We start from the raw sequence: 12,416 nt of genomic DNA on the forward strand, positions 1-12,416 counted from the left end.
TGTTAAGATGCATACTTTATAAACGATCTCCAGTGTTAAGATACATACTTTATAAACAATCTCCAGTGTTAAGATACATACTTTATAAACGATCTCCAGTGTTAAGATGCATACTTTATAAACGTTCTCCAATGTTCAGATGCATACTTTATAAATGATCTCCAGTGTTAAGATGCATACTTTATAAACGATCTCCAGTGTTAAGATGCATACTTTATAAACGATCTCCAAGGTAGCCCAGCATGCTACTAAGCAATAAGCATCACACTTGGCCTTTTGGTTATTCAAAAGAAGTTGCTTGAAGACCTTTTTCATCTTTAACCATTGATCTTGGAAGTGAGACAATGTCATTCATTTGAACAAACTTGGTAGCACTTCATCCCAGTAAGCAGCCAGATAATCATCACCCTGGGTCTTTTGGTTACTCAGAAAAAGTTGTTTAAATATTTACACATATTAGAATTTGATCCCTGTGACCTTGAAAGTTGGTCAATGTCATTCTTTTGATCAAACTTAGTAGCCCTTCATCTCAACTTTGGACCAGATGAGCTAAAAATAATTTATATCAACAAGGCAAACCAAAGTCACCCAACAGTCATTATTTCTTAATTCACCAACCTGTACAATTATCTCGGGATAAAACTTTTTCAAAGACAGAGGTTTTTTAGCCCACCATCATCTGATGGTGGGCTATTCAAATCACCCTGCGTCCGTGGTCCGTGGTCCGTCCGTAAACAATTCTTGTTATCGGTATTTCTCAAGAAGTACCAGAGGGATCTTTCTCAAATTTTATATGCAGGTTACCCTTAGTCCTTAGCTGTGAGGGCAACTTTTGAGACTGATTGGATAAACAACATGGCCGACAGGCAGCCATCTTTGATTTTGATATTGAAAGTTTGTTATCGCTATTTCTCAAGAAGAACCAGAGGGATCTTTCTCAAATTTTAAATGTAGGTTCCCCTTGATCCCTCGTTGTGTATGTTATATTTTGAGACTGATCATAAAAACAAAATGGATTAAAAGAAGAACTAAACAGATCTTTCTCATATTGCAATGATCGATTCTATTAGTACTGTACTAGTAAATATGTGAAATGACAAACTCACTTTGAAGGTTGGCTTTCATACACATCAGTATTAAGTTTAGATCAAAAGTTGCATTTACTGTTAACATGACTCGATCAAACAGATTAGAGGAAAGAAGAGCAAAGATCGAACTGACAAAGAACTAATGAAGATGGTACAAAGGTGGGCGCCAAGATCCCTCTGGGATCTCTTGTTATTTGCAGTTATGAAATATAATCTTACCCAAGAAGGATGGCAGCTCTTCTCATATTCTTGGCTAAATGTTTTACATTTTGATTCAGCAAGGCTTTCCGGCGTCCGGTCCAGACACTTCCAATAGGCATCCCTGGAACTATAACATTCTTTTCTGCTTTGTTTTCCATCTCTGAAACCAACAGACAGAATTAATTGCACAAGGTATAGAAGAAAGCATGTATTCCTGCTTACAAAGCTATGTCAGATTTCAAATCCTTTGCTTTGATGTCTTGATGGTGCTGCACAGTAACCAAATTCAGGAAAATAAATATTGTGACAGGTGCCTTTGTTTATAAATATTACTTTCCCTTCATGTCCATGTAATTTTTTTTCTAATGACACTCAATATGTCCATCTATACGTATCTGTGTTTTTATAGGGCGAAACAACCTGGGGCGAACGGGTTCGAAACAACCCGTTACCGGTGATGTCATCAGATCAATTGTTTGTTTGAGTGATTTTAAGTCGATACAGAATAGTTCGGCTTTCAGCACGATTCAGATGAATGATGCGAGGATACATGTATACTAAAGCTATACCTAATTAACCCATCAGTTTCCCCCATCTCTCTTCGTGTTCAGGCAGTGCTTCAATACAACAGGAAGTGCCTCACAACACACAACTCATATATATACCTGCGCAAATGTAGTTCATTATGAGCTTATATTTTAGAACAAATGATATTATATACCCCACTGAAAACTCATTTACAGATTGTTCGTTATTCATGGGTTATTTTTCCAGGATAACTTTAATTACAAAACTCTTATTTGAGTGAAATGCGTACGAATATAAAAAGTAAATAGAAGTACTTAACCGGAAGTAGTATAGTCCACAGCAACATGGACGATGTTATTTAGAAAATCACGTTATGTGGAAGGAATGGGAAACGACACGTGCATCGGCGATGCATTGAAGATGTAAAATAAACATTTCCTTTTCATGTTTCTTTGATAAGATGAACATCTTGATATAATGTCCGAATGCACTCATGATACCACAGGAGCTGAGACAGAACAAGTATTTTCAGAGTTGCAGAAACGCAAAATGGAGGGGGATGTCGTGACGTTGGATGCTGGTGATCCTCAAACCCCAATCAAAACATTAATGATTGACAGTGATTTGCCAAATGGCAAGATCAAACATAGAGTCAACGAAAATGGGTTGGTGTCGCATATACTCACAACCGAAAGTCCCAGATTGACCGAGAATTGCGATGCACCCGAGGAAGTGGAAGTGTGTTCCTCTTGCGAAAGTGAAAATACGATTGATACACCACTGACTGAACGAAGCAGTATTGACTGTGCTGGTCTTGGAAGTGACGCAGAGTCGTCGTTGTGTGAAGCCGTGCAACACTTAGGGATATATGCACCGGGAGGAAGTGATATAAAAGAAGGAATAGAGTACATAGTGTACAAGTCAGAATTACAAATGCCTGATATCATGAGACTGATAACTAAAGACTTGTCGGAACCATACTCCATTTATACGTACAGATACTTCATTCACAACTGGCCAAAATTGTGCTTCCTTGTAAGTTGTAAGGAACTGTTAAGTTGTTATATTTAATTTCACGAATCCAGCAGAATCCACACATATGTTCTGCAGTTAGTGTCGACAGAATGCCCAATATTATTTCAAGTGAGGATGTGCATCAGCCTTAAAATATGAAGGAATCGAAAATGCAATAACCTCTTGGAAAGTTGAGTTTCCAACCAAATCAATGAATTGAGATTCCGTCTTGTTTTTTCATACTTTTGATTTCAGCTGATGTGCTAATCAGTGGATAATCATCAGAACATAAATGTATACTGTCAGTTTTTAGTTCAACTGACATATCGAAGTCAGGCTTTGACACTACATAAAACAGGGGTCCCATGGCCCATGGAGTTAAGGAGGACAAACTAATCCACCCACCCCCAATCCAGGCCAGCTTTTTCGGGGTGGGGGGGGGGGGGGGGGGGGGGCAGAAGTTTTGAAAGTGGAAAGTGTCGGCCTCATTTCCAGGCATTGCATAAAGAAATTCTGTTAATGTTGCCTGGGCAGGGCTTTCAGTTGACCCTTGATATTTAGCAATTTCAGAAGTCAAATAGAATTATGCAAAGGAGACTGTTTTAATACTGGTTCTTCCAATAATTTCTTGCAAATGTTCAGGCTGCAACTATTTAACTGTTAAAGGTACCAGTGTATCTTATGAAACTTGCAGTAAATTCTTTTGCAGTGTACTGTCAATATATATGGGTCACTATAACCTTCTTGACTTCAAGGCCAAAGGTCAAAGAGCATACTTTCCAGTAACATCTTGTCCATACGGTAACAGTTAATCTGTTAAAGCTATCTTGATTAATCTTGCAGTATATATACCTGCATTGCCAAAGACAAAATACAGTGCTATGTTATTAGGTCACTGTAATGTTAACCTTGACCTCAAATGCAAAGGTCAAAGGCCAACTTTTGAGTATATATAATAAAATCAGATTTTAGATAAGATATAAAGAAACTTCAAGGTCAAAGGTCAAATGAGTGCAAATTTTCCAGGAACATCTTTTCCAAGCAATAACTTAAAATATAAACTACTTAAAAGATATCATAAAGTTTACCTGCAATGCCCACAGAAGATGTCACTGTGACCTTGACCGTTAAGGACAAAGGTTACATAGCTGCAGACTTTTCAGTAACTTTTTTGTCAGTTCTGTAACTAAAAGGTTCAAGATATCTTGATGAATTTTGCTGTATAGCTAGAACGTTAACCCTCTCCTTTCTTACACATTTTATGAAAACACTTTCTTTCTTTTCACAATAGGCTATGGATGGAGCCAGATGTGTTGGAGCCATAGTTTGTAAATTAGATATGCACAAGAAAATGGTACGAAGAGGATACATAGCAATGTTAGCTGTAGATTCTGATTACAGAAGGAAAAGAATCGGTAAGATGAAGTTTTCATGTCTTTTATCTCATTTAGTGTTAATGTCTGAAAGTGTTTTAGTAGGAAACATGTTATAACTTGTATTGGTGTTGGTTTTAAAACAGTCTGAAGATGAATGTAACATTGTGCAAATTTACTATGATCATGAAATTAAAGGCCAGTAGAAATGTACATGTTCAATGTATTTGCTGGGATGACATTTTACAGTTAACAGTATAGCATTATCCTTTGATATTCAAAATTAAGACATATCCTTTTGCTGTAGAGCTAAAACAAATGTTCAAACATTCACAAATAAAGACCCGATTCCACAAGTATTCACATGATACATTGAAATTTACTTCTTTCATACAAATCCAGCTTCGGATTAAACTATAAATATGTATATATTGGACGGTGATAATTTAGTACAAAGTTAGTGCTTCTATTAAAAATATGGAGTAGAGTCCACAATGCATACCGTAATATACCTCAGCATCAAATTTGATTGAAATCAAACAATATCTGAGTTTTAACCAATGAGTGGTCATTCCACAGCTGCCATTTATCTTGTTCAATGATCAATTGATAACTCACTGGCGTGTCGTATTAGAGTGATAACTCACTGGCGTGTCGTATTAGAGTGATAACTCACTGGCGTGTCGTATTAGAGTGATAACTCACTGGCGTGTCGTATTAGAGTGATAACTCACTGGCGTGTCGTATTAGAGTGATAACTCACTGGCGTGTCGTATTAGAGTGATAACTCACTGGCGTGTCGTATTAGAGTGATAACTCACTGGCGTGTCGTATTAGAGTGATAACTCACTGGCGTGTCGTATTAGAGTGATAACTCACTGGCGTGTCGTATTAGAGTGATAACTCACTGGCGTGTCGTATTAGAGTGATAACTCACTGGCGTGTCGTATTAGAGTGATAACTCACTGGCGTGTCGTATTAGAGTGATAACTCACTGGTGTGTCGTATTAGAGATTACGTTGCCATCATGCAGCAATATATATATACACCAAATTTCAGCAAAATCAGATATTTTGATTTTGCATGACCAATCAAATGCCAGTTTATGGTAGCCATCTTGTTTAATGACTTAATGTAAATCATGTTATGGTTTGCAGTGTCATATAATACACCTGTATAACAAATTTGAGCAAAATCAAACAAAATTTAAATTTTGACCAATCAGAGGCCAGTTTATACTGTGGCAAAAAAATGGGTGTTAAATTTTTTCAAAGTACAGGTAGGCTTAAGTCCCCAAATTCATTTAGGGGACTTATAATGGTGAATAAAATGAAATTTCTTTAAACGATGTATATGCAATTATATTTGTTTGGATACACATTAGTTGAATATATTTCAACTACTTGCTGAAATTTTATCGAATTCCTCCTTCCTCTGCAGGTTCTCATCTTGTCCGTAAGGCAATCAGAGCTATGATACTAGATGACTGTGATGAGGTAAGAAAGTTCATACCAAGTGTATAGCATTTAGTGTATAGCATTTAGTGAGCCAAGTACAGGCGTTGTTAAGTTTGGTGAACAAAATATGTACATGTTTAGTGCAAGGTTTGGTGAGTAAATTACCACCAATTATTATATTTTCTCCATGTAAAATAAAACAAGTTTATTATGTTATTGTCAGACATGTGCAGTACTTTATGGCTATCTTCTTCTTTGTAATATAAAAAATAGGAATATTTTGTGTTTTTGGTTCTTATTGTTTCTATGCAAGTTCCTTCCACTGCACAACTTCCATGGCATGTGATTGTCATGGGATCGTAATTGACATAGAGCAGCAAAATATTAAAACGTTGATGGGACAACATGTAATGCAAAAACATGTAAATCATGACTGTTTATATCACTTCTTTCACCCTACTGACTGTTACATTACACAATCGTTAGCTAAGACGCAGTATGAGGCTAGTCCAGAAATCATTTTGAAAGTGAAGTGACCACAAATTGCAACTTTCTTGAATTTTTCCGGTTCCGGTTCAGACAACCTAAAACTAATCGAAAACAGTTTGATTGTGTATTATAATATATGGGTTATTATAATATTTTTCTCTGTCAGATGAAATATCATCATAATAAGCAGATTCCACCGTTCTTAGACCACATTATCATGTGCTATGTCTATGTAATAATAAGCCAAAATAATGAAGAAACACTTTGTAATTTATATACCATTGACAAAAATTATTTATATGTGGCCTATTAGAGGCTACCTATAGAGGGGCTGGGGATATATGGGTAAATCTTCTATTAATGACGGTTTATATGCACTATTTACTGAGAAAAGAAAAATCTATTAAATATTTCATGAAAATTCATATTACATGTATTTAGAAAAATCTGTCTTTTTGTCTGTACAATATGCATTCTTTGGGGCAGGTAGAAATTATTTTTATCAAGTGGATTACTAAGGTCTACTTACCTTGGTCAGCTGCTTTGAAAAAGATGTTTTTACACCCCTGCCCCCTTGGGATTTAGCCCTCATTACAGCTTACATTTCTTTTTATAACTGTTATTTACAATGTTTTAAATTGAAAATAAACTTCCAGGTCAGTTACTAAAGCCTTCGGGCCTCTTTTTCTTGCAGGTTGTTCTTGAAACAGAAATAACCAACAAAGCAGCCTTGCGTCTGTATGAAAATCTAGGATTTGTACGCGACAAAAGATTATTCCGCTACTACTTGAATGGTGTGGATGCATTACGACTGAAGCTGTGGTTACGATAGACTTGTTGTGTACAGAAGTGTTGGTTATGAACAGCAGTACTGTTTTATTGTTTGAAGGAGTTGTGTGTGCAAAGGGGAAATATAATTGGATAATTTATTTTGCATCATGCATGTATATATATATAGTTACCAGAGAGACTGTATGTTTGGTTTATGAGCAACAGTAGGTATATAGGTGGATGTTGAACCAAGGACCATTACCTCTTTCTTGTGTTCAGTGAATGTAATGTGTTATTTGTCATTTACCATCGTGTGGTTAAAATAGGCAGACTATACAGACAAAAGTCAGTCGTGTGGTTATAATAGGCAGACTAGACAGACAAAAGTCAGTTGTGTGGTTATAATAGGCAGGCTAGACATACAAAAGTCAGTCGTGTGGTTATAATAGGCAGACTAGACATACAAAAGTCGGTCGTGTGGTTATAATAGGCAGACTAGACAGACAAAAGTCAGTTGTGTGGTTATAATAGGCAGACTAGACATACAAAAGTCAGTCGTGTGGTTATAATAGGCAGACTAGACAGACAAATGTCGGTCGTGACGTTATAATAGGCAGACTAGACAGACAAAAGTCAGTCGTGTGGTTATAATAGGCAGGCTAGACAGACAAAAGTCGGTCGTGTGGTTATAATAGGCAGTCTAGACAGACAAAAGTCGGTCGTGTGGTTGTAATAGGCAGTCTAGACAGACAAAAGTCTGTATTTAGCCTCCTACTTTTATACTCATTCTATCATTTTTTAAATTATTAAATATTTTGTTCTGAACCAAACATAATTAAAAAAGTTTTATCAAGTTAGATTCATCATCAACAGCAGCTGATAGCCTCGTTTTTTGTGACAGTTTGTCGATGCATCATAAAGGGATACTGATTCTTGCCTAAAGAAAGTCATTAGATGTTGAACTGCCAGTGTGAGTGACGTTATTGTGATCACCAGTTTGTATATATGGCCTCCATTACACTAGAAAGTCAACCAATCAAGTGCTTTGTGATGAAAAATGGTACTGGAAATATACTTTCATATTTTTTATACAAAGATAATAATCATTTTGTGTTTTGAAATGTTAAAAGAGTTTCCTGAAATTGTACCCTCATCTGTTCAATTCTGTGTTATAATTACTTTAGAAAAGTGTGAAATGTCTACATTATTTTCAAAGTCCCAAGCATGAAGATTGGAGGATGATACATTCATCTGTTCAATTTTTGGCCTTTCACAGCATTGAATGTGTGTAGATAGAAGAGATGCTTTATGAAAGACTTCAAAATTCACTTTGGTCTCTTTAGAAACTAAAAACAAATGTAGTTAAAACATTATTTCTTTCCATTTCAACATTTATAATTATCTGTCCTTGAAAATATTGTTTCAAATTTGGAAGTTTGACAACCTACATGTACAGGGCACGGCACATTGAACTATAACAGCGAGATGTGCTGTTACTGTGATCGGTGTGTCTAACATCATGTGATCAGTGTCTAGCTCCTGTGATCAGTGTCTAGCTCCTGTGATCAGTGTCTAGCTCCTGTGATCAGTGTCTAACACCATGTGATCAGTGTCTAACATCATGTGATCAGTGTCTAGCTCCTGTGATCAGTGTCTAGCTCCTGTGATCAGTGTCTAACACCATGTGATCAGTGTCTAACATCATGTGATCAGTGTCTAGCTCCTGTGATCAGTGTCTAGCTCCTGTGATCAGTGTCTAACACCATGTGATCAGTGTCTAACATCATGTGATCAGTGTCTAGCTCCTGTGATCAGTGTCTAGCTCCTGTGATCAGTGTCTAACACCATGTGATCAGTGTCTAACATCATGTGATCAGTGTCTAGCTCCTGTGATCAGTGTCTAGCTCCTGTGATCAGTGTCTAACACCATGTGATCAGTGTCTAACATCATGTGATCAGTGTCTAGCTCCTGTGATCAGTGTCTAGCTCCTGTGATCAGTGTCTAACACCATGTGATCAGTGTCTAACATCATGTGATCAGTGTCTAGCTCCTGTGATCAGTGTCTAGCTCCTGTGATCAGTGTCTAACACCATGTGATCAGTGTCTAACACCATGTGATCAGTGTCTAGCTCCTGTGATCAGTGTCTTACACCATGTGATCAGTGTCTAACACCATGTGATCAATGTCTAACATTATGTGATCAGTGTCTAGCTCATGTGATCAGTGTCTAGCTCCTGTGATCAGTGTCTAGCTCCTGTGATCAGTGTCTAACACCATGTTATCAGTGTCTAACATCATGTGATCAGTGTCTAGCTCCTGTGATCAGTGTCTAGCTCCTGTGATCAGTGTCTAACACCATGTGATCAGTGTCTAACATCATGTGATCAGTGTCTAGCTCCTGTGATCAGTGTCTAGCTCCTGTGATCAGTGTCTAACACCATGTGATCAGTGTCTAACATCATGTGATCAGTGTCTAGCTCCTGTGATCAGTGTCTAGCTCCTGTGATCAGTGTCTAACACCATGTGATCAGTGTCTAGCTCCTGTGATCAGTGTCTAGCTTCTGTGATCAGTGTCTAACACCATGTGATCAGTGTCTAACATCATGTGATCAGTGTCTAGCTCCTGTGATCAGTGTCTAGCTCCTGTGATCAGTGTCTAACACCATGTGATCAGTGTCTAACATCATGTGATCAGTGTCTAGCTCCTGTGATCAGTGTCTAGCTCCTGTGATCAGTGTCTAACACCATGTGATCAGTGTCTAACATCATGTGATCAGTGTCTAGCTCCTGTGATCAGTGTCTAGCTCCTGTGATCAGTGTCTAACACCATGTGATCAGTGTCTAACATCATGTGATCAGTGTCTAGCTCCTGTGATCAGTGTCTAGCTCCTGTGATCAGTGTCTAACACCATGTGATCAGTGTCTAACACCCTGTGATCAGTGTCTAGCTCCTGTGATCAGTGTCTAGCTCCTGTGATCAGTGTCTAACACCATGTGATCAGTATCTAGCTCCTTTGATCAGTGTCTAGCTCCTGTGATCAGTGTCTAACACCATGTTATCAGTGTCTAACACCATGTGATCAGTGTCTAGCTCCTGTGATCAAAGGAGCTAGATACTGATCACATGTTGTTAGACACTGATCACAGGTGCTAGACACTGATCACAGGAGCTAGACCCTCATCAAAGGAGCTAGATACTGATCACATGGTGTTAGAAACTGATCACTGGAGCTAGACACTGATCACAGGAGCTGGACATTGATCACATGGTGTTAGAAACTGATCAAATGTGTTAGACACTGATCACATACATAATGTAAGATACTGATCACAAGGGCTAAAAACAGATCACAAGAGCTAGACATTGATCACTAGAGCTAGACACTGATCACATGATGTTAGACACTGATCAGTGTCTAACATCATGTGATAAGTTTCAATCTATTGTGATAAGTGTCTAACATCATGTGATCAGTGTCTAGCTCTTGTGATCAGTGTCTAACACCATGTGATCAGTGTCTAACATCATGTGATCAGGTTCAAGCTATTGTGATCAGTGTCTAACATCATGTGATCAGTGTCTAACACCATGTGATCAGTGTTCAATATCATGTGATCAGTGTCTAGCTCTTGTGATCAATGTCTAGCTCTTGTGATCTGTTTTTAGCCCTTGTGATCAGTATCTTACATTATGTATGTGATCAGTGTCTAACACATTTGATCAGTTTCTAACACCATGTGATCAGTGTCTAACATCATGTGATCAGTGTCTAGCTCCTGTGATCAGTGTCTAGCTCCTGTGATCAGTGTCTAACATCATGTGATCAGTGTCTTAACACCATGTGATCAGTGTCTAACATCATGTGATCAGTGTCTAACATCATGTGATCAGTGTCTAGCTCTTGTGATCAGTGTCTAGCTCCTGTGATCAGTGTTTAGCTCCTGTGATCAGTGTCTAACACCATGTGATCAGTGTCTAGCTCTTGTGATCAGTGTCTAGCTTCTGTGATCAGTGTCTTACACCATGTGATCAGTGTCTTGCTCTTGTGATCAGTGTCTAGCTTCTGTGATCAGTGTCTAACACCATGTGATCAGTGTCTAGCTGCTGTGATCAGTATCTAGCTTCTGTGATCAGTGTCTAACACCATGTGATCAGTGTCTAACATCATGTGATCAGTGTCTAGCTCCTGTGATCAGTGACTAGCTCCTGTGATCAGTGTCTAACACCATGTTATCAGTGTCTAGCTCTTGTGATCAGTGCCTAACATCATGTGATCAGTGTCTAGCTCTTGTGTTCAGTGTCTAGCTTCTGTGATCAGTCTCTTACACCATGTGATCAGTGTCTTGCTCTTGTGATCAGTGGCTAGCTTCTGTGATCAGTGTCTAACCCCAGGTGATCAGTGTCTAGCTCTTGTGATCAGTGCCTAGCTTCTGTGATCAGTGTCTAACCCCAGGTGATCAGTGTCTAGCTCTTGTGATAAGTGTCTAGCTTCTGTGATCAGTGTCTTCCACCATGTGATCAGTGTCTTGCTCTTGTGATCAGTGTCTAGCTTCCGTGTTTAGTGTCTAACACCATGTGATCTGTGTCTAGCTCCTGAGATCAGTGTCTAGCTTCTGTGATCAGTCTCTTACACCATGTGATCAGTGTCTTGCTCTTGTGATCAGTGGCTAGCTTCTGTGATCAGTGTCTAACACCATTTGTTCAGTGTCTAGCTCCTGTGATCAGTGACTAGCTCCTGTGATCAGTGTCTAACACCATGGGATCAGTGTCTAACACCATGTGATCAGGGTCTAGCTCTTGTGATCAGTGGCTAGCTTCTGTGATCAGTGTCTAACCCCAGGTGATCAGTGTCTAGCTCTTGTGATCAGTGTCTAACACCATGTGAAGTGTCTAGCTCCTGTGATCAGTGTCAGCTTCTGTGATCAGTGTCTAACACCATGTGAAGTGTCTAGCTCCTGTGATCAGTGTTACTAGTCCCTTTTTGAACTACCTCTGTTTTTAGATGACTCTTACATTATGTATGTGATCAGTGTCTAACACATTTGATCAGTTTCTAACACCATGTGATCAGTGTCTAGCTCCTGTGATCAGTGTTACTAGTCCCTTTTTGAACTACCTCTGTTTTTAGATGACTGCAATCATGATTGACAATTCACAAAAAAAAGAAGGAGGACACTATTACAACAGAGGGTATAAACTCTGAAACGGACAGAGGACACTATTACAGGGTTTTTGAGTTTCTTGTTCTAACTCCATGCTATGTACATTGCACTGTGACCTTTCAGTGTCCCAGTCATTGTTATATTGTTGATTGTTACGTGTTCACAGTATTTATTATGTGTGTAGGTGATGTGAGTGCGGATGTTTTGATACTAGTTTCACTGTTGGATCCAGGCTTACTCGTGGTACAGACAACTGTTCTGGTCTTCCTGTGTTATGCAATTAAATGTGATCCCATATCAATCATCAACTCACAGTAGAGTCTAATCATT

The 12,416-nt window shown here is 38.4% G+C and overlaps 2 protein-coding genes across 2 annotated transcripts in view; one reads left to right on the top strand and one right to left on the bottom strand.

Annotated features, from left to right (window-relative positions):
- Positions 1–1,966, bottom strand: part of LOC110446504 (cytochrome c oxidase assembly factor 6 homolog) — a 5,506-nt gene extending 3,540 nt beyond the window's left edge. Inside the window, exons 1-2 of the mRNA XM_021491679.1 lie at positions 1,859–1,966; positions 1,308–1,449 (exon numbers count right to left, since the gene is read on the bottom strand). Coding sequence (XP_021347354.1) covers positions 1,308–1,449; positions 1,859–1,884 — 168 coding nt within the window. The 5' untranslated portion in view covers positions 1,885–1,966. The remainder of the gene's footprint in view (positions 1–1,307; positions 1,450–1,858) is intronic.
- Positions 1,967–2,294: 328 nt separating this feature from the next.
- On the top strand, positions 2,295–11,334 carry LOC110446492 (N-alpha-acetyltransferase 30-like). Its single transcript, XM_021491663.1, has 5 exons — positions 2,295–2,852; positions 4,123–4,246; positions 5,645–5,700; positions 6,845–10,019; positions 11,317–11,334. The coding sequence occupies exons 1-4, from the start codon at positions 2,295–2,297 to the stop codon at positions 6,980–6,982; spliced, it is 876 nt and encodes a 291-aa protein (XP_021347338.1). The 3' UTR covers positions 6,983–10,019; positions 11,317–11,334.
- Positions 11,335–12,416: the final 1,082 nt, after the last annotated feature.

Source organism: Mizuhopecten yessoensis, unplaced genomic scaffold, assembly GCF_002113885.1.
Source record: "Mizuhopecten yessoensis strain PY_sf001 unplaced genomic scaffold, ASM211388v2 scaffold2741, whole genome shotgun sequence".
NCBI lineage: Eukaryota > Metazoa > Mollusca > Bivalvia > Pectinida > Pectinidae > Mizuhopecten > Mizuhopecten yessoensis.